This window comes from Zingiber officinale, chromosome 1B (assembly GCF_018446385.1).
Source record: "Zingiber officinale cultivar Zhangliang chromosome 1B, Zo_v1.1, whole genome shotgun sequence".
NCBI classification, from domain to species: domain Eukaryota; kingdom Viridiplantae; phylum Streptophyta; class Magnoliopsida; order Zingiberales; family Zingiberaceae; genus Zingiber; species Zingiber officinale.
Genome location: NC_055986.1, coordinates 9359505 through 9382357, shown reverse-complemented (window position 1 = coordinate 9382357; position 22853 = coordinate 9359505). Strand labels below are relative to the sequence as shown.

Here is a 22853-nt window from a genome sequence, read left to right as displayed (position 1 = left end):
AATCTGCTCTTTGCTCCATTTACTTTTCTTGAGGACTTTTCCCTTGGAGTTCTTTGGAGCTTCGAATCCTTCCATGAGAGCAAACCATTGCTCTATCTCCACCATTAAGAAATTCTCAATCCTTGATTTCCAAAGATCGAAGCATGTTGAAACGTATGGTGGAGCCACCCTTGTGTCAAATCCAAGTCCATCTTGGAATTGCATCTTGAAGTTGAGCTTCTTGAATTCTTTGACTTTGATGAATTTGCTCCAACTTTTTCACCCTCTAGCTTTACTTGTTTTGTTTGCCCATTCCGGCGATGATTCCGGTGAAGAGCGACCTCGCTCTGATACCACTTGTTGGGACCGAAATGTAGCTAAAGGGGGGGTGAATAGCTCGTCGCGTGCTAAGTGCTATTTGTTGCTTGTTTCTTCAAAGATATGCAGCGGAAATACAAGAAACAACTACAACAATGCTAACAGATGGATTTTACTTGGTATCCACCTCACAAGAGGTGACTAGTCCAAGGATCCACTCACACACACACACCTTCACTAATAAACACTCATTTTCGGTAACTACTAAAGGCGGAGAAGCCCTACAAGACTCTCAATACAGAAAGAAAGGAAAGAGAACAAAAGTATAAGCAAAGCTTACAATGAATACAAGAAATCCTAACCCTAGCTTTCTTCTTCTTGCTTTTGATCCGCCTCTTGACTTGGAAGAACTTCTAAGAACCTTCAAGAACTAGCGATCTGGAGCTTAGAGAGAGCTGTGGAGTTGTTGTCGAGGATCTGAGATGAATCGGTGAAGCGCTGCTGAAGGAATCGAATGCTTGCAGCTAAATACGACGCCAACGGTCGGATCCTGATCGATTGGATTGCTCCCAATCGATCGGGGAGGCTTTGGATTGATCCACTGATCGATCCAGAGCGCCTCTGTGCTCTCAGAAAATGCCTGGATCGATCCAAGGCTTATCGCGACAAATTGCAGCTTCCCAATCGATCCATTGATCGATTGGGGCCTCTAGATCGATCGGCTGATCGATCCAGCAGGCTTCTGTGCTCTCGCGACTGCCTCCCAATCAATCCACTGATCGATTGGGATGAAGGCTTCTCGTGGGGACTCCCCAATTGATCGGCCGATCGATTGGGCTCCAGCCAATTGATCGACTGATCGATCCAGCTGCTGGTTTTTGCCCAAAACCAAGTCCCAAGCCCCTCAAACCAATATCCGGTCAACCTTGACCTGTTGGTACATCATGCCTAGCATCTAGTCACCCTTGACCTGCTAGGACTCCCTCACCAAGTGTCTGGTCAATCCCTTTGACCCACTTGGACTTTTTTCCTCGTGCCAAGTATCCGGTCAATCCCTTGACCTACTTGGACTTTCACCAGATGTCTGGTCAACCTTGACCCATCTGAATTTTCCCCGTGCCTAGTTTCACTCACCAGGACTTCTCAGCTGCCTGTCTTCACTCACCAGGACTTCCAACTGCCTAGCTTCACTCACTAGGGCTTTCACCTGGCTTCACTCACCAGAATTTCTCATTGCCTAGCTTCACTCACTAGGACTTTCCATCTGCCTGGCTTCACTCACCAGGGCTTTCACTTGGCTTGGCTCACCAAGATTTTCATACTGCCTAGCTTCACTCACTAAGACTTTCCATCTGCCTAGCTTCACTCACTAGGTCTTTCACCTGGCTTCACTCACCAGGATTTTCATACTGCCTACCTTCACTCACTAGGACTTTCCATCTGCCTAGCTTCACTCACTAGGTCTTTCACCTGGCTTCACTCACCAGGATTTTCATACTGCCTACCTTCACTCACTAGGACTTTCCATCTGCCTAGCTTCACTCACTAGGTCTTTCACCTGACTTCACTCGCCAGGATTTTCCTTCTGCCTAACATCCCAGTTAGGACTTCCCAGTCAAGTATCTGGTCAACCTTGACCTACTTGACTTTTTCTTTAACCAACATGATCAGACCCTGATCAGAGGGGAATTGCACCAAACAATCTCCCCAAATGAACAACTGCACCTGCACTTGTCCATATCATCGAAGTCTTGTATTGTCAAACATCGAAACTCAAACCAAGACTCAAGTTTGGTCAACCAGGTCAACCTTGACCTGTGGGATATTGCACCAACAATAACGCAACCCCTAATTCAGTAGGCTTTTCGATTGGATCTGACCCGAGTTCGGATTCGATTTTTACTTGATCCTCGAGCTTCATCGGCTCCTCCTGAAGTTTGATCAACTAGGTTCAAAGCTCATGTGCATCTTTGTACTTTTCTAGTATGCATAAAATATTGTTAGGTGAAACATTACAAATAATTTTACTTACATTTGTGTTTAGTTCCGAGTTCCGAGAAGGTTTTCTCAATATCGGCCAATAATCAAAGTTTAGACTTCCTAAGAAACATTCCATTCTTCGCCTCCAGTAGTTGAAATCTTGATCGTACGGTGGTGGTTCGTTGGGGTTCTATCCTTCTTGAAGAGCCATTAGTCTTGCACACATGGAAACAGAGAAAAAGTCCCAAGACTTGGTCTTGGATTAGCAGTGTTGAAAAAAATATAATTTTTCACTATTTTTTAACAATAAAATAAAATATTAAAAAAATATTATCTCAACTTTTTGAAAATATAATATTTTGTCGATACTAAATAATGGTGAAAAGATGACAATGTATTTTTCAAAAGTAGTTTTGGAGGGAAAAAAATGAAAGACATAAGGTTTTATTTTAAAAACAAGCAATATCTATTTTTTTAAAAAAAAAGACCCCCCTTTGTCTGATTAGTGGTTGCACCAAATCAGAGCGATACCTGCTCTGATACCACTTGTTGGATCGTAGACGTTCGATAGAGGGGGGGATGAATATCGATTATAAAAAATTCGTCGATAAGAGTAAGCGCAGCGGAAAAGTAAAACAATGCAATGCTAACACAAGAACCAATTTTACTTGGTTCGGAGCCTTTGGCGACTCCTACTCTAAGACCCGCACACGAGGGTGCTTTCGATGGGCAATTCACCAGCAGTTCAAAAGATATTACAAACTAAGTACAGAAAATGCTAATGAAAGAATTAAAACAATACCGACAAAATAAGAGACTTAAAAAGAGAAGCAGCGCGTTTGTCGGAGCTTTGCAACGTCGCAGGAGCACAGGAGAGCGAGTTCTTCAATTCAGAATTGTTGTTTTGAGCTCCACCCCTACCCCTTCTTTTATATGAGGCCCGGGGCGCCCCGGATCCCTTCTGGGTGCCCTGTTGTGACGTAGCAGGTCCAACCAGCGAGCTCCACGTGTCGACGCCGCGATCATGATAGAATTCACCTCCGGGCGCCCGGACCACCTTTCTCCAGGGAACATCTTTCCTGCAAGGCAAGGTTAGTCCGAGATAAATAGATAATGTATATCCTGCAAAACAAAGTGTTAGCACAGTTTATAAGTTCAATATAGAAAGTATGACTTAGATTCCGTCTTTCCGAGACCGGAATCTAGTCACGATCTCGACTTAGATATCCGAAATGGATCTAAGATGAATTGACGCCTAATGTTCCCTTCCCGGGAACGCGTCCTCACGGTTACTCCCTTCCAGTGACTTACCTTTACTCACCTGGTAGATGTCCGGTCAGCTCTTCGACCCGTCTGGACTTCTCGCCAGCTATCCAGTCAGCCCGTCGACCTAGCTGGACTTCGTGCCAAGCCTCTGGTTAGCCCGTCGACCCACTTGGACTTCGTGCCAAATGTCCGGTCAGCCCGTCGACCCATTTAGACTTCGTGCCAAGCGTCCGGTCAGCCCGTCGACCCGCTTAGACTTCGTGCCAGACATCCGGTCAGCCCGTCGACCTGTCTGGACTTCGCCTGCACACTCGGTCAGAGTATTAAATCACGACAAATCTAACTTAACCTGATTTGTCATTCAACAAAACCTGAGTTAGATCGTTAGTGTTAACCGCACCAATAGTAAATTCACAGAAATCCTTGACCCTGCGAGGATTAAATCCCCATCCCCTCTCCATCTTCGCTTCCCATCCTCAAGAACAAATCGAAGAGAATAGTCATCCTCACTTCTCATCTAACATTCACTGAACTAATCGGGGAATCCATATCCCCGCCGCCATCCCTGTCCCCCATCGCGTCGTATCAGGATCAGTTCAGGGACGGAGATAGCATCCTCATACCAGCCCCCCATTCGTATGGATTATACCTTGTCGTGGGTTTTCCCCATGGGGTCCCGATTTTGTATGGAAAATTATCATTCCTAGCCACATTGGACTTGATCTAAGAGTAGATCATGACCAAGTTGGGCCTCATGTAGGGAGATTATACCTAACTTGGTTATATTCTGCCCTCAAATCAGGCCCAACGTGGTCCTGGTCTCTAGGAAACCATGCATGAGCATTCTAGTTAAAAGTTGACATAATATTGGAGCACCTCTAAGGAGTTTGAAATAAGTAATTGTGAACACCTTTTGACTCATTGCAACCTTATAAACTCGCAAAATCTGAAAATGAGTGCAATTTGAACTTTATAGGTCGATCAGTGGATTTTGACCGAAACTCACTTATAGACTTAGGCTATTTAGATTTTTGCTAACTTATACTCATCTAGAAAAATTGAGTGAGAGGAATGCATATATGATATTAAACTTTAGTTCTGATCAAGGAACACTATAACCCTATGTGGGGAGACCAAACTCAACTTGGTCCCAATCTATTCTCATACCAAGCCTAATATGGTCATGGTCTCTAGGAGCAGACCTAGACCAATTTGAGTATTGTCTCCTCATACCAAACCCACAATGTTTCTTAGTTTGAACTAAGATTTCGCATCATATTTATCTTTCTCTCACTCAACCTTATTGATGGGTGCAAGTTTACATAAATCTAAATAGCCTAGACCCATTAATGAGCTTTGGTTAAAATCCACTAATTGACTAGAGAGCTTAGATTGCACCAATTTCAAGTCTTATGGATTTATGAGGTCATAAGGAGTCCAAAGGGGCCCTTCATTACTTATTTTGGATTCCCTAGAGGTGCTCCAGTATTGTGCTAACTTTCAACTACAACACTTAGGTCAAGTTTCCCGGAGACAATACCACGTTGAGCCTAATTTGAGAGCATGTCAGGACCAAGTTGAACCTAGTCTCTCCACGCCATACCTAATATGGTCCTAGTTTGCTCTCAGATTAGGTTCAACGTGATCTTGATCTTCAGGAGACGAAACTCAAATATTATAGCTGAAGACTTTTTTCTCCTTGGCACTACTAGGGAAACTTTAAAATAGTAAAAGAGGACACATTTGGATTCCTTGTCACTTTATAACTTCGCAGGATTTGGAATGAATGTAATTGAAGCTCTTTAAGTAGATCAATGAGTTCAAATCGAAATTCACCGATAGACCTAGATTATTTAAATTTTTATGAATTTATAGCTGCGTGAAAGAGTAGAGTTTGGAGAAGATAAACTTATTTAATAGTTAAATTAAAAAAAATAAATTATATAAATGGACAGGTGAGAGAAAAAAAGACACAATGACACATCTTTCACTCCTTAGCAGGTAAGATATTGTTTGGGATTATCTCATACCCTATTAAAAAAATATCGCTCCACTAATGCTAAATGAATCTTTTACCTCCTTCCAAGTGAGTGAGTCCGTTCTCTCCATCTGCCCCCAGGAGAACACAACTGAGGATGACCGGACCCACAAATCAATTTAGATCGCCGACGGTCTGAATTAAATCATGTACAACTTACCTGATCGAACGGCTTAGAAGGCCCTTCACTTCACGCACTACTTCTATTCGATAAATTCGCCCTTAAATACTGATCGTTCCCAGCATCAAAATTGATTCCGCTTTTCAGTTTCGGCGTGGTGCTCTCCGATCGTAGACGATAGCGATGGCGGCTTTCAGAAGAGAGGGAAAGAAGCTTCTGCTTTTCTCTCCATTCTCCAGAAAATCGATTGTAGCTCCCCGATCCGCAGTTTTATCTGAGTAAGAATACATAGATAACCCGTCTGTTTGCGGATCTGATCTTCTCGGCCAGTGTTTAGTCTCTAAAATTTCTCGTCGATTCAAGGCTTGTAAATTTTTTGGATGGTTATCAAACCGTTGGTTTGAAGAATCGTACTATTTAGTCAGATATCAGTGTAAAAGCTACCCATGTTCCTGGATCGATTTTGAAAGAAAAACATCATGGAAATCGTTTGCCCATTATTAAGATTACGTGAGCGATCTTAAAGGCAAAAAAGGTCGATTTAGCCAAAGTCGTCCACTTTAGGGTTTTTTTTTTGCAGGCTTTCTTTGTTGATAATCTAGCGATTGAATTTTCTGGAAGACATGGTTGTAAACTTTGTATTTTGACATAGTTTTCCTTTAACCACCTCGGTTTAAAAATAAAAAAATTTGTTACTTCATCCTTGATCGAGTTTATCTTACCCAGTACTTATGGAGATATAATCTGCATAACTACCATTTGTCCATCTCTAGGTGCTTCTAAAATATTTTATAATTTTCACCTTTTCCTTCTGTAGCTACTTTGATTATTGGCATGGATAATCTTTCTTCTTACCTGAAAATTTTACCAAACTATTAACTTTTTGATTATGTCACCAGTGTGTTAATGCCAATGGAGGGATGCTCAATTTCATCTCAGATTAGAAGTAAGAAAGCATTGCCACTTCACTTAATATATTGCAAAAGCCAGAACATTATCTTTGCATTTGGAAGGTCAACTTTGTTTTTGTTACAGCATTGAAGCTCCAATCTTCTCAAGTCCGAATCCAATATCCAGATGGCATCTCGCAACCATTTCCTGCAGTTATTAGAGGTACTTTTAGTACACTTTAAGATTTTGATTATTTCAATGCATAGACTTGCAGAGATGCTAGCTGCCATTTGCGTTACATAGAGCATTTAGGTGATTTTTTCTCATCTTTCTGTTAGACTTTTGTTCAGTTTTATGCTTATATTTTGTCACAAGTGATTCTAGATAGTTGTGTTATACTAAATTATTTGGAAATGCACTATTTCGGGACTTGCGAGACATATTCTATAGTTATTATTTGTGTTTCTTAGTAGATTCCTCACGTTTTTGTTTTCACCATTATTTATTACTCTTATAGAAGTATACATCAAAATTTAAGCACAATCATTTTCTTTTTCGAGATTTGATTGCTGTTTGTTATTCTATTGCTGTCTTATTCTTTCGTATGCTGTGAATACAAGAGGTTCTATTTGTAAGGCTTAATTTTGTCTAAGACTCCTGTGATACTTTATTCAATCAACATTTGCACAAATGACCATGTGATTTTTTTTAGTTTCTTCTTTCTCATTTTCATAAATTACCACAATTTTGGAAAAACTGTGTGTTAACAAACTATCATGATGCCATGGTGGTATTTTCCTTATGTTCCTTGGACTAACTAATAAATGGACTATTTTGTTATGCATGGTGAAGGTTGAGTGACCAAAACTTGTATATTGTTAGTTTGAGAAATCAATCTAGTCAAGATTGAAAGATATTTGAGTCCAAAGGTAGAGGTGTCAGATATATTGGGAATTGGTAGTGTTATCAACAGTGCAAATGCATTGCCTATAATCTATATATTATAAGGGTCTTGGAAATTGATGGTGAGAATTGGTGCTTTGAACAAGGTCTTGGAATATATCTACCGAGCACACTATTTCACCTCCAGTTTACTTCAGAGGAGGTTTAAAGGATTCTGGATGATTGAAGTGTATAGTTTAGAGGAGGTTTGATGACCTTTTCAAAAACATCTCTAAACCTCCCATAAGAACAATAGTCCAATAGCCTCAAGAAATATAGCACCCTTATGTGTAAATATGTTGTTTGAACCTCTATAGTCTTTGACCTTTTTAGAGACAACTTCTCTCATTTAGCTTGATAAATAACTTTGATCTTGTTTTAACTTTGGACTGTGATGATGTTTAATATTTGAATTATTTATTTGAAAGTGTATTTCTTTTGGATAGCATAACATAAATTCACCCACCTCTTATGTGATGTCTATCGTCTGTTTCATGTTCTATGATTAAATCATAGTTACAAAATGTAGCTCTTAATTTTAAGTTGTTGCAAGTTGAGATGATGGGCTTTAAGTCTCAATTAGTTGATGTAATGCATAATGTGTAGCAACACATAGTGGGCAGCACCCATGACAAGCAAACCTATTCGGCTATTCATAACTTACCTTTGAACTCCAATCGTTATTGTGAAGTATTTCAAGTTTCTACAACTTTAGTTTGTTATGACCCTTGGATATAGATCACGTAATGGGACGGTTTACCGGTTAATTTTTGGAATCAATCTTTGTCTTCTTGGTTTTACGACCTTGACGACCTATGGTGGTAGGGATAATTTGAGGCTCGTTGGGATTAGAGAACCTCTCAATCTAATCTTTATTGCATTATTCTAGCCATTTAAATACATTTGACGTTCCTTCCCGACAAAGAAAGAAAACAAACACTTAATAAGAAAGGTTTTTTTTTACTCCTATTGAAAATAAAAGATACTCAACTTAAATAAAAATCAATTACTATAGCCGAATTAATTCTCTTGATATGCACCCTTCTTTCTAAATCTGTCGTGCACAGATTCTCTTTTGTTGCATGGGCTTGCTCACGGTCCATAACATAGTTACAGGTGAGTAAATGTGTTTCTTCACTGTTATATCCTTTCAGATTATCTAAGTAAATTTAACTTACTACATTTGAATTTTTTTTATAGATATTCTTAACATATTAATTCCACTCATGTGACAACATTTCCACTGTCACAAACGTAACACACTGGTGCATGTTAATTCTGCAAGTTATCAATCAAGATATCCATGTTTTTCTTCTTATCCATATTGTTTATATTTCACAGATTTCACTTTGCAAATGTAGGATTGACAATCTTTCTATTGCTAACTACCTGACGAGATGTCTCTATTGTTTACAATGGAGCTATTTCAGGTTGTAGCTTTTTTCCTATGGTGAATTTAACACGTGCGTTCAGTTCAAACATAAAGCAGTTACCTTTCATCACTGACCCTGACATAGAAGCTGCATTAAAGGATTTATTGGCAATTAACTGGGATGAAATACCAGAAACTGTCATCAATGAGACAAAGACAGCTCTGTCCAAAGCTACAGAAGATAAAGCTGGCCAAGAGGCACTGGCAAATGTCTTTCGTGCAGCTGAGGCATCAGTGGAGTTTAGTGGGGTATTGGTGTCCCTTAGAATGGCACTTGATGATCTAAGTGGCTTTAGCGGTGAGGTCTGTTCAATTTATTTCTTTTCATCTAAAATTAGCAGCTGGATGTCATTAACCTCATTTTGCAATCAATTGCCCCAACATGGACCTAAATAAATATGATTATTCACAGAATGTTGGTCACCTGCCAGAGCATCTGGAAGATGCTATAAGAGCTGCATATAAACGATATGTCACTTACCTGGATTCATTCGGTCCCGATGAGACATATTTGAGGAAAAAGGTTGAGCTTGAATTAGGAACAAAAATGATACATCTGAAGATGAGATGCAGCGGAATTGGATCTGAGTGGGGAAAGGTAACAATATTATGTTGTTATCCTTTGTGCTATACTGCTATGTGTTACAAGTTATTGCAGCATGATTTGTCTCTTTTTATTACTCAACTTCGCATGTTTGCTTATGTATGATATGGTAGAGTGAATCATGGGTGAAATTAAATGATAGGCGGATTTATCATCTGGGGAAAACCTTTGTTCTCTAATTTATTTATTCGGTAAACCTGAATTTTTTAGTTGGCCATTCATGTTTCATCGCTATTATGTTCACTGCTGTTCAACCACTTGTGATAGCCATTTGACGGCCTCATGATTGTCATGTGGCTTCAAATTGGTATGGGGAAAAATTGAAAATTTTATTATTATTATTTTCAACTATGGTAATGCCATATGGCAGGCAACCAACCATCAGTGCCATGCTTCAACCATGTGGTGACCAAGTCAAGCATGCAAGTGGGTCGAATTGAAACTGATTTCTATATCTTATAATACTAAGATCTTTAGAATTTAAGTTTGTGTTCGTCTGCAACTTGAATTACCTGGTGGTGTTGACTGCTAGTTGAACTGAGTTAATCTTGGGCCTAACCTGAATAGGTTTTGCAATGTCTAGAGGCAACTGACAATCTTTTATCTTGGCAATTTTGCAAAAATGGACCAAAGTTTTCCTTGTTATTTTCATTCTTATGATTGATTTATACTTACTAAAATATGCTTGGTTTCACTGCTTTATGATATTTATGGAAATAATCTAAATATTATTCAATATTTGAGATTTTTCTCCGAGAAACTTCACATTTATTTCAATAACTTTGCTTCCTTTTATATACAAATTGCATACTCCTATTCAAGGAATTGAAATCACATAATATCTCCTAATCAATTACCGCTATTATCAAATCAAATCTTCCTAATTATACAATATCAAATCAAATCTGTAATAATCAAATATGTTCAACAAATCTGCAATAATCTGCCTAGATTGGTTCTCCACACTTCCCCTCAATTTAGGCGGTAGATGTTTTCTAACCCAAGGATCGTGCTCATCTCACTTAGATTAGGTCTGAACAAGGCCTTGGTAAGGATGCTTGATGCTTTGCTAGAATGTAGTTAAAGGTGATTGACTTATCTTCAATTCTCTCGTTGATGAAATGTCGATCAATCTCCACATGTTTGGTATGATCATGGTGGACATAATTCTTGGTAATTGCGATAGTTGACTGGTTGTCGCATAAGATTAGAGTAGGGCATGATGTCTCGACTTTGAAATCGTTTAGCAGTCACTTTAGCCATATCCCCTCACAAATATGCAAGGCTAGTGCTCTAAACTCAACTTCTGCACTACTTCTAGCGGCCAAAGTTCGCTTCTTGCTTTGCCATGTTACTGGATTTCCCCAAATGAAAGAGCAATATCAGGATGTAGACCTTCTATCATTTGGAGACCCTGCCAAATCAGCATCAATATATACTTCTAAAGATCTGCTACTTTATTTCTTGGATCATTCTTCAGGTATATCAATATAAGATTCAGTGCCGTCATGTGATCCGCAGATGGATTACTAAGAAACTGACCCACTCGACTCACTAAGAAACTTATGTGACATGTATAATCAGTGTTCTAAATGATGGTTGAGGCGGCCGCCTAGGCACTACCTAGGCGGGAGGTGGGTATTAACTGCACCGCCTTTGCCTGAGGCAGTGCTTTAGGAGGTAACTCACCTCCTTCTATCACCGCTGCGCCTCGAACCGCCGCCGCCGCTCACCGTTTCACCACTACGATGTGTTTCCTGGCCCGGTGACTAGTCCGGATGCGTGTGCGAGCTCGTAAGCATCACCCGAGCCTGGCGACGTGCCCAGATGTGTCACCCAAGCCTGATGATGGGCCCGGACGCGTTGCCTGAGCTCGATAACGGGCCCGAAGGCCTCGCCTGGACCAGCAATGGGCTTGAATGCGTTGCTTGAACCTAGCTATGCGTTTGGACGCTTTGCGCAGTCCCGACAATGTGTCAGACTCGTCGTCGAACCGAAATAGGCACGCGGGTAAGTTGTAAGTTAGAGTTTAATTAAATAACATTAAGTTAATAATTTTAATAAACTCCTAGCTATGATTGCGATAATTTAAATAGATTTAATTAAAGCTTAATAAAATTATCTGATTAATTTAATATATGTATATATTTATTTATTTTTAATTTTTAATATTTAGATTAAATTTTTATTTTTTAATTAATATATTTTATTAAAAGTAATATTATGAAGAATAGTAATTATTTATAATATTATGTATAAAAAATAAAAAAAATTCAAACGCCTAGGCAGCCGAAGCGGTAGGCAGTCACTGACTGCACCGCCACTACTACCTATCGCCATTTACAATACTGAGTATGAGATAGGTAGATCAACTCACCCACTAACCGTTGGTATTATCCCTTGTCAGCCGCCAATCCATCAGTTCTAGTCATATACCTTGTATTGGGATCCATGGGAGTTTCAGCCGGCTTGCACCCACTTATTCTAGTTTCACGCAACAAATCAAGTATGTATTTGCGTTGGGAAACAAATATGCTTTGTTGCTTCATGCCACTTCCATTCCCAAGAAATACTTTAAATGTCCCAAGTCTTTGATCCCGAATTCTTTAGACATGAGAGATTTCAGTCTTCTAATTCGTCACCATGATTTCCTGAAAGGACAATATTATTAACGACAATATCATTAACGTACACAATCAAAACAGTGATTTTCTCATCTAGGAGTATTTAGTGAACAAAGTGTAATCAACTTGTGACTGAGAGCATCCATCATTCTTTAAGACTTTTGTGAATCTGTCAAGCCATGCTCTTGGTGATTGTTTCAGCACATACAGTGTCTTTAATATATTTTCTTTGTTTACTTGTCTCAAAGCGCTGGGATGCCCATTTATACTTCTTCAGTCAAGTCTCTATTAAGGAAGACATTTTATCGAGCTGATACAATGGCCACTCCAAGTTGACACCAATGGATAGTAGAACACGAACTGTGTTGAGTTTAGCGGTGGATCTGCCACCTCAGCAACCCCCTAGAGTCGGCCCCACGGCGGGAGGCACATGATGGGGTAAATTCTAGGTCATGAGTTCTTGTGAGATTCGATCGCTGTTACACAATAAATGCTATGTGCCCCACCGTCTATGCTACGCCCTGGGGCACTATGTTAAGTTTAGCCACTAGCCTCAAGGTCTCCTGATAATTAATTCCATATGATTGAGTATATCCTTTCGTCACTAGGCGTGCTTTGTACTTGTTTGTGCTCCCATTTGCATTCTGTTTAATTGAGAACAACAACCTACACCCCACATTTATCTCTTCTAGTAGTAGCTTTGTTATCACCCACGTGCCATTCTTTTCTAGTGCATTATATTCCTCGAGAGTCACCTTCTTCCATTCAGGAATTTTAAGAGCTTCATCCACAGAGTTAGGAATACTAAATGCATGAAATGATGATGATAGCTTTGTGTAGGAAATGCAATTGTGAAGAGGGTGTTGAGTGTACAATCTTATAACTTTCCCGCGTGCAATTGGTAGATTTAATGTAAAATCTAGCTGTGGACTAGAATCTATTGTCTCATGTTGTGATTCAGGTTCAACTTGGCTTGGGGAATTTTCTTGGCAGTGTTGAGGTAATACCGGCACTCGATGTTTCCTTCTTTCATACACGTGTAGAATAGGAGAATGAGGAGGAAAGAAAAGCCTAGAACCTTCCTTCCTTCTCCCTCCTCCCCGAATTGCAGCTCTGATACCATGTGGTTTTTCTCTAGAAAGCTTTACATTTAGGCTACGTTTGGTTGGGTATAATGTAATTGAGCTTGTAATGTAATCAAATTTGTAATGTAATGTAATGTAATGTAATCTTGATTACATTACCACGTTTGGTAATATAATGTATGTAATCTTTGATTACAAAGGTGATTACATTCTTTTGTTTGGTATCCATTATTTTTTATAAAGAATGTAATTCATATTATTATAAAATGACAAAAATATCCTGTGACTTCTACCAACGGGTCGCCGCACCTCTGTTGGAGCTTACGTCCGGTGACCGATGACGGTCGGCCGGTGACGACCGACGATCGGCGGTTGGTGACCGGCGACGACGACGGCGGCGGTCGGCGAGGGCCGGCAATCGACAGTGGCGGCGACGACTGACGACCAGCGACGGTGGTGGTGGCCGGCGACCGACGGTGGCGGCGGCGACCGGTGGCGGCCGACGACCGACGACCGGTGGCGGCCGACGACCGACGACCGGCGGCGGCCGACGACCGGTGACCGCCGCCGCCGGCGGCGGCGGCGGCCGACGGGCGGTCGACTAACTAGGGGTATATTCGGCATTCAAATTTTGATTAAATAGTTACCTCGTAATGTAATCGGATTACATAGTATTTGCTTTGTAATCCAGATTACAAAACTTCACTACCTTTTGTAATCGAGATTACATTACATTACAGGTTTAAAGTTAAAACAAACAAAATAATCAGCCTTGTAATGTAATCCTGATTACATTACAAGGCTGATTACACCCTACCAAACGTAGCCTTATTTCAATAATTTTACCTCCTTTTATATACAAATTACATACTTTTATTTTAGGAATTGAAATCACATAATGTCTCCTAATCAATTACAGCTATTGTCAAATCAAATTGTATACAATATAAAATCAAATATGTAATAACCAAATCTGTGCAATAATCTGCCTAGATTGGTTCTCCACAATATTAATATACAGGAGTATCTTGTTTTATTTGTATGGTAGGAGAAAACAAGTAAATTTCTCTCATAAAAGTTAAAAGACCATTTTGGTTGTGCTCCTTATCTTTTCAGCTAACGTGCCTGCTGGCTAGGCTAGACTTGACTATACTGGATAATAACACTGTGAAGAAGAACAAATGGTTGTGTTTAGCCTTAATTGTAAATGGGATTTTAATTCAAACAGTCTTTGTAATTAGTTTTAGTATACAGTCAGTCTCCTATAGACGAAGGTATTAGAATGAGTTTGTCTCCAAACTGATTTATTATTATTGAGAGTGATCTAAATAAAGAGTCTTGTAGACCAAGCTAATAAGAGTTCCACCAAGTTTTGAGCAACTATATGTATGTAGGTTAACATCTATAAATAATCAAGCAAGGTTATCTCAAATATTATATCTCATCCTAATATTCAACTTCTCTTAGTGTGTACTGGTATCCCAGTCCCATATTCCTAATATCTCAAAACGTGTTGAACAATTCAATGCATACCCATATCCTGCTCCAAGTAACATATGTTTCCTTTTACTCTTTTCCCTTAATTTGTTGAGCTTATGTTTTCAAACTAGTTATATTCTTCACTTCTCATTTTGATTTTTGAGTGAATTGTTGTTCAAGTCAATCCAACCGTTTCATGTATGCATTTACATCAAGTCTATTAACATTTAGATTTCTTCAAAAAAGTACTCTGTTTTCAGTCTATTTTGTTTGATTTCAATTTTATTTATTAATGTTCAATAAATCTTTAGACATTTTACTGGTTGTGGCTTTCTTTAGATTTTAGAGGGATAAGATATATATGTTGACTTCAAATAGTTAGGATTAAATTTATTAATGTTGATACTGATGGAATTGATTTCTAGGTAAACTATGAGTTTATAATAAGAATTATAAGGTCGGATAGAAAAGATTACAAATGTCTTGTGTCAACATACAAAACCAAATTGAAACCAGGGATCAGACAGAATGTAGTGGAACTTTGTGATCTGATTTGTTTACACTTGGCTCGTATGTCTTGGTTGATACAAATCAGGGTTTTCATCAGTTAGATTGATCTGAACATGGTTTGGTTTTCTCTGTCTCTCTGTCTCTTTTTTTTTTTTTTTTTCATTCTAGCTGTTAATATTTTTTTGACTAGTTCAGAATGCATGTTTGTTTATTTGCTCAACTGCCTACATATTTGCTGAGAAAAGCACTAACCCCGAACCTGTTACTCTCAGGTTACACTTCTTGGCACTTCTGGACTTTCAGGGTCTTATGTGGAGCTCAGATCGTGAGAAGCAGTCTTGAGGATTCGAACCATTTCTGTCCATTAGTGGCTTTCTTGGGCTCTCGCCTGGCCGCTTACTTTCCTTTATCACAAAGTGTACTTGAAAACGAACTGTCAATGTTGTTTGATATTGCTCTTAACTTTTGTTGGAATAAGGCGATGAACTTGTGACTATAACACATTGTTTCATCTGTGCTTCTTATGATATGGCTTTTAGACAACTATGTTTTTGCAGTACATGTCTTGTGCAACACAACTATTTGGTTCTAGTTTATTTTTCTTGTTGAGGTCATTGTGCTACTTGGTGCTGTTGGTAGATGCAGCATTATGCATGTGTTTGAGTTCTCAAGCAGAAGATCAATTTTTTTGGTATGGAATTTTGTTCTTATATTGACCCTCGATGTGATAAGAAGCTTTGGGTTCAGTGCAATTATAACTAAATGGTAAAGATTTGATGGCTACATAAATTTCCCTTATTTGAGTTTTATATGAAGGACTCTTTCATTTAAGTGTTTTTTTAAAGGGCTTTAATATATTTTTTCGGGCAAATTACATTTTATCTCTTGAGGTTTGGTTAAAGTATGAAACGATTCTCGTGGTTTCAAAAGTAATAAAAAAGCCCTTAAAGTTTGGCTAAACTAACAAAAAGTCCCTTGATTAGTCGGCGATAGTAGTCAACCGACAAAGATAAAAAAAAGACATATATACCCTTGCGTTTCAACGGGAAAAAAAGTAAAAAATTATCTTAAGCAGTTGAAAATTAACTAAAGTAAAAAATTACTGCAGCTTGAGAGTCATTCCATTGATCTATTGTGTAACCCTAAATCCACAAAGTCATAATATCTTTGATTACAAATTTCTTATCGAAATTATCTATTGTAAAAATTCGTTCTCCTCGTCTTATGCTCCAAACCACAACCAGCCGTTCTCCTCATCTTATGCTCCCAACCAGACTCCTCTTTTCCACATTTTGTTTCTTTCACTGTAAAGAGTAATCGATTACATTTTGGTAAGAAATTTGTAATCAAAGATATTCTGGCTTTGTGGGTTTAGGGTTTACACAATCGATCAGTGGAATGACTCTCTTAAGCTGCAGTAATTTTTTACTTTAGTTAATTTTCAACTACTTCAGATAATTTTTTACTTTTTTCCAAGCTGAAACGCAGGAGTATATATATCTTTTTCTTATCTTTGTCGATTGATTACTATCGTTGATCAGTCAAGGAGATTTTTTGTTACTTTAACCAAACCTTAGATATTTTTTTTGTTACTTTTGAAATCACGAGGATCATTTCGTATTTTAAGTAAATCTCAAGGGATAAAATGTAATTCGCCCTATTTTTTCCCTACTCTGTGAGCCATAAAAATAAAAATAATTTTGAAATGACTCCCCCATTAAGAATTGATTTATGGAGTTGCGGCAAGCGGTTTGTATATCGGACCTGAGATAAAATTAAATATCTACATTTAATTAAAGTTTTATTTTCGATCATATTACTTGAAATTAATTGAATTAACCTTAGTTTTTTTTTTTTACAAACTTTTGGTCAAGGACTGTTGAATTGACCGACCAACTTTTCCTTTTGTTTAAAGATAAAACAATAATTAAACCTTTGTTTGAAAGAAGAAAAAACAAAACCATGTTCATTCGCGCACGATATTCCACAAAAAGTTAAAGAGCTATACACATTTAAATTCCGCCATGCTCTTTCTAATTCTTTCTTTAGATTCTTTCGCCACATAATAATTGAAGTAGCGAGGTGGAGGTCCGGTGCAAAAGTCTACGAGTCAATCTAATAGGGAGTCCATGTCTGTCACATGACCGGACAATGAATTCTTATCGAGTTTAGTAATTGTCCGGAGAACGCGAATGGAGCAGGTGCGACAGGAGCCTCGATTCACGCAACGCCGGGTTAGGTACAGGCTACGGACACGCTACCGCCGAACCGGAGCCGCGTTAAAGAGGATCTGGCCTCCCAATTCTATATCTCTGTTTTAAAAGATAATTTTTCAAAAAAAACTCCTTAATCATTTTAAAAATTCCAAAATCATCTTATTCACTATTTAGAATTTTACTGTAATCATAAATTTAGATATATATTTTTGTAAATATCCGGCGGATAAACTCGACCTTCACTGGGAACGAGCTGCACTGTATAGGAACATGCGAAACTCGAGTCGCCTCGAGGTCAGACCATGCTTGCCTGACTGACTCCCATTGGCCACTCTTCTATAAATGTAAGCAAGGGCGAAGGGTCCTCCATACAATGTCATGGCTGCCGTTCTGTCTAATCAAGTCACGGCCTTCTTGGCCGTGCTCATGCTGCTATTCTCCACTCACAGCGTAGCTTCCTCCCTTCCTAATTCCTACACGCCTACCCCCGTCGCCAAGCCGCCGCCTTCCCGCCACCTCGCGCCGCCGACGGAGCACCCGTATCGAAGTACACCATCACCGCCAACTCATGCAGCGCAACCTCCGTGCTACCAGCGGCCCCCTCCAACAACCGGTGCGCCTCCTCCGCACCACCACCACCACCACCATCACCGCCAGCCTAAGCCGACGCCACCGGTTGGCACGGGGCGTCACCCGCCGTACTACCACTCCTCCCCGCCGCCGCCACCGAGCCATGCTCATCAGCCCCCTTACGGCGAACACCCTCGTCCACCACCGTTGTACAAGTCCCCTCCAACTGCGCCGACCCGCCGTTCCTGTCCGACTCTGCCACCGCCGTCGCCGCCGGCCCATCACGGATACCCACCATTGCGACCGCCGAGTCACCCACCACCTCCGCCGCCGCCGTACAAGACCATCCCCGAGCACGGGTCTCCCCCGCCGCACCATTACCATCAAACTCCACCGCCACCGCCGTACTAGAAGTATCCTGTCTTAGTAATTACCCGGGCACTTGCTCATCCAGTAGTGTTCGATCAACTAAGCTGCGAATAAGTGTCATACTCTTGTGTGTGTGTTCAAAATCAAGGTTAGATTTCTAAGGGATGTAACTGGTTCATGTTCGTGCTAAGTAGTGTTTGCTTGTCTGCTTAATTCAAGTGAATGAAGATGATCTGTTGTTTTAGAACTAGATTACAAAACAAGTAAAAGAAGATGGCAGAAGAATCCAGGCATTTGAAATGAGGTGAAATTTGAAAGAAAAAAAATGAAAACGACAAGAACAATGCTTTCTCAAAAGGTAATGCACAGACCCCCAAAAGGAAGCATCATTAATAATCTGACATTACAGGCAGCTGCTTTTGAGTTGCTGACCAATTCAATCGAATTGAAGCAGCACTCGAGGTCCGGTAGGCAAGATGAGTTAATTTGATAATAAAGGGAACATATGGATTTTTTGATCTGCTAGACCAACCTTAGAACAGCTCATGGTCACTGGCCAACAGACTAGATGGCTATCGTTTGATCTGCCAAACCTTTTAATCTCAACCTTCTCCTCGAATACTTTATGAGATACTTATCTGGTATTGGTGTATCGTCCTCTTGCAGTGATTCTGATTTTGCTTTGCCATCTCTCCGATACCTTGATGGATACAGCAATACAGAGACACGGTCTTTCTTCCCCTCACAATCGGAAGCAATGCAATCTATTTCAGCATCTTCTCCATGTGTCTTAACATCTTTACCGGTGCAGCTTCCCTGATCATCTATCAAAGCTGTGAGATTATCATCAATTGACTTCTTGGAATCTGTATCAGCCTTCTCCGCCACAATTCTTGCTTCCATTACCGCGTTATCCGGACAAATCCTAGTCTCCTCTACAAGGTTCCTGCCGCAGCGTTTCTGGATCGCACAACAATCGATGCAGGTGAAGGATCCCGGAACGAGGCGCCAGGGACCGATGCACCGGTGTTCGATAACGCCGCATCGGAGATGAATTTGGCGGGAGCACCGGAGGCAGGAGAGTGAGCGTTCGACGTCGGTGATGGGGGAGAAGCAGTAGGAGCAGAGAGCAGCAGATTTGACGCGGTGGAGGCAGACGCCGCAAAGGAGGACGACTCGCCATTGGGATCGTAGATGTACTATGTGGTCTCCTCCGTCCTCGTCGGAGGGGAATGGATGACCACAGCTGTGGCAGCAGAAGCGGTCCGGAGCTTGCTGAGTATTATTGTTCGGAAGACCGAAGGAACAGGAGGGCTCGGAGGCGACGGCGACGTCGTTTCCGGGAAGCAAGAGAGGGAGGATAGGAGGACGGCCGAGGCCACGAGCTCTCTTCTCGCCTCTTCGCCTCCCTTTAACCATGAGTGACGTCTTCTTCCCTTTCGGTGGGGGAAAGGCTCTATTTCCTTCTCCACTTATGATTGGAGTCTAGAGGTAAAGTAGTCAGCACGACTGCAAATAAATTATACATGTGATAATCGCGATTTCACAAATTCAGAATGATCTCTTAATTTAATAGTACTAATTGATTCGGGTTGTTTTTTTGTTAGTCTAAAATTTAAACTTGTTTATTATGTATTGATACGGTTGATAAGGATGACCTCGATCCATGGGTCAACTAGTGATCCATGGCTCAACTAGTCGATGTGGGTGATGGTTAAAGTTTAAGGTATGCCAAAATACAGGCTCTCTGGTCGATGCCTACGGGATTCTATTTTCTATCCTTTCTCCGGCTAAAGTTAATTGGACAAACTCTTAAGGCCCAACTTTTCGGCTCAACTAGACACCTATAGAGCTTTGCTATCCATGTCCTCCTGGTCAGGTAGAATGATCGGACAGATTTTCAAGGGTGCAGCACTTCAGTTGGCCAGTTGGCTGTAAAGTTCAATTCTTTGAGATATCATCGTAGATTATTTATTTCTCATGAGAAACTATGTTCTCGATGCATGACCCATCTTATAGTACCCTAACGGGCCTCTTGGTACATGAGTCATTTCACCGTTAATGCATCACATGAGTTTATTAGAAAGTCAAAAAATTATAGTTCGGACAGATACACAATACCCCCTATACTTATGATGACATTACAAGATACGATGGGAGTATGCTGATTAGACATCTTATCATGTGGTAATATAATGCCTAGTTAAATGTAGATATAAGAGGTGGTATTATAAAAGAGGTCATTTTTCGTTGGCGTAGATACACAAGTTCATTGTCTTTTTCTCATTGCACCACGGTTTTTCTTTTCTCTTCTTGACTTGATTGTTCGAGTAGCTGTGCTAGAAACCCTCCCTTGGCTTGCTTATTGACGATTATCCCGCTCTACTTTCTATTGGTGTTTGTAGGCATCTTTGACGTTGCTCTGTTGAAGTTTTCTTCTTGTCAAACTCCCAGCTAGCTCATTGCTTTCAGATGGAGCTTGGGTGACGCGCGTGTGCACCTCACTACGATGAGTATATATATAATTTAAATCTTTTAATAATCAACTTTCAATTGATTTGGTGAAACCCAAAATTAAGTTATGTTAATATCATTTTTTTTCATACAAGAAATAATTTCAAGACTTGTTAGTAATTTTAACTTCTTATCAATTTCAAATCATAGGCGCATAACCTAATTTCTATTATCTACATTGCTTCTTTTCACTGTCTCAATTCTCATCGATTTTCATCATTCTATCTCTCCTCTTTCTCTCCAATTTTTGTTATAATTTTCTCCTTCTGTCCTTTTTAAATCACAATTCATCTGTTTTAGCTCTTTTGTATATTGATACAGTAGTATCAATTAATCTATATCTCATTAATTTTTTTGAGAAAAATCATAGCCACATCTATCTATTTTTGTATCTCATCGGTTCTTTGGATGATATATGTTGATAGTTCTAAAGCATGAAATATATATATATATATGTTGGATCAAGAATTCGCTAGAGGGGGGTTGAATAGCGATAAAAAATTTATCGAGTTACATAACGGAAAAATCAAAAAACAACAATGCTAAGAAGATTCGTTTTACTTGGTTCAGAACCTTTGTCGACTCCTACTCCAAGACCCGTACTCGTCGAGTGCTTTTGTTAGATAATTCACTAACAATTCAAAAAGGTATTACACAATTGAATTACAGGAAATGCTAAAAGGAATTCCGACAATAATAATAAGGAAAAAAAGAAAGAAAGAAAACACTTTGTCGGAGTAGCCTCGCGGCGTCGCAGGAGCACAACAAAGCACGTGATAGAAGATCTTGTTATAATTCTTTGCTCCAGCCTTCACCCTCCTTATATAGGAGGTTCGGGGCGCCTGGATCCCTTCGGAGCGCCCTGAATGTGATGTAGCCGAGCCAACCAGGGTGCTCCACGTGGCGAAGCTCGTTGGGGATAATTTTTGCATTTTGGATGCCCGGACCTCCGAGCGCCCGGACCCTTGTTTTCCAACAGTTTCCTTCCTGCAAGAAAACGTTTGTCCGAGACAAATATATATCCTGCAAAACAGAACGTTAGCACAGTTTATGATCAAAATGAAATATTAATTAAACTCCGTCTCATCGAGACCGAAATCTAGTCAAGATCTCAACTTAGAGTTCTGAAATGGTTCTAAGTTGGATCGACGCCTAAGTTCTCATCCCGAGAATGCGTCCTCACAGTCACTCTCTTCCAGTGACTTACCTTCACTTACTTGTCAGACGTCCGGTCAGCCCGTCGATCCGTCTGAACTTTGTGCCAGCTATCCGGTCAGCCCGTTGGCCTAGATGGACTTCGTGCCAAACGTCTGGTCATCCCTTCGACTCGTCTGGACTTCGTGCCAGCTATCCGGTCGACCCGTTGACCTAGTTGGGCTTCGTGTCAGACATTCGGTCAGCTCGTCGACCTATCTGGACTTCTGCACACTTGATCAAAGTGTTTAGAACACAAATGAAACTAAATTAACCTATTTTGTCATTTCATAAAAACTTGAGTTAGACCGTTAGTGCTAACCACACCAACAATTTCTCCCTTTTTGATGTAATGACAACGATGTAATGATAACTTGGTTAAGTTAGTGAAAAATATGCAATTAAAACAATCAATTTGATTTTTTAAGTTAGCTTTTATTTTAAATTTGGTAGTTTGTTGTTTAACTAACTTAACCACCTAACCCTCCCCTTTGACATTCATCAAAAATGAACATAGAACAAATGATAATTTAAAATGCAAGGAAGTCTACAAATATAAGTCAGATTGAGTAGGGGAGTTGAAAACATAGAATATTTTATTTAAAACGTTAGTTTTTAGTTTTCTAAAAATAACTAAGTTTTAAAGTTTTAGAAAGATAACTTTTTGAACTTGTAACAAAATTTTTAAAGATAAAATTTGCAAATTTAACTTTATTTTCGA

At 39.8% G+C, this 22853-nt stretch overlaps 2 protein-coding genes across 2 annotated transcripts; both read left to right on the top strand.

The window, feature by feature from the left end:
* Positions 1-5821: 5821 nt before the first annotated feature.
* On the top strand, positions 5822-15883 carry LOC122049554 (succinate dehydrogenase subunit 5, mitochondrial-like). Its single transcript, XM_042610925.1, has 6 exons — positions 5822-5980; positions 6602-6648; positions 6738-6815; positions 8966-9270; positions 9380-9565; positions 15542-15883. Exons 1-6 carry the CDS (start codon positions 5886-5888, stop codon positions 15596-15598), a joined length of 768 nt encoding a protein of 255 aa, XP_042466859.1. The 5' UTR covers positions 5822-5885; the 3' UTR covers positions 15599-15883.
* A 1980-nt stretch (positions 15884-17863) lies between these two features.
* Positions 17864-18466, top strand: LOC122025855 (extensin-1-like). The gene has a single exon (XM_042584696.1). It carries the CDS (start codon positions 17864-17866, stop codon positions 18464-18466), a length of 603 nt encoding a protein of 200 aa, XP_042440630.1.
* Positions 18467-22853: the final 4387 nt, after the last annotated feature.

Coding starts and splice junctions, on each gene's coding strand:
- LOC122049554 (XM_042610925.1), top strand. CDS start 5,886: ATGGCGGCTTTCAGAAGAGAGGGAAAGAAGCTTCTGCTTTTCTCTCCA. Junction 6,649..6,737: donor AATTTCATCTCAGATTAGAA/GTAAGAAAGCAT, acceptor TTTTTGTTACAG/CATTGAAGCTCCAATCTTCT. Junction 9,271..9,379: donor TAAGTGGCTTTAGCGGTGAG/GTCTGTTCAATT, acceptor GATTATTCACAG/AATGTTGGTCACCTGCCAGA.
- LOC122025855 (XM_042584696.1), top strand. CDS start 17,864: ATGGCTGCCGTTCTGTCTAATCAAGTCACGGCCTTCTTGGCCGTGCTC.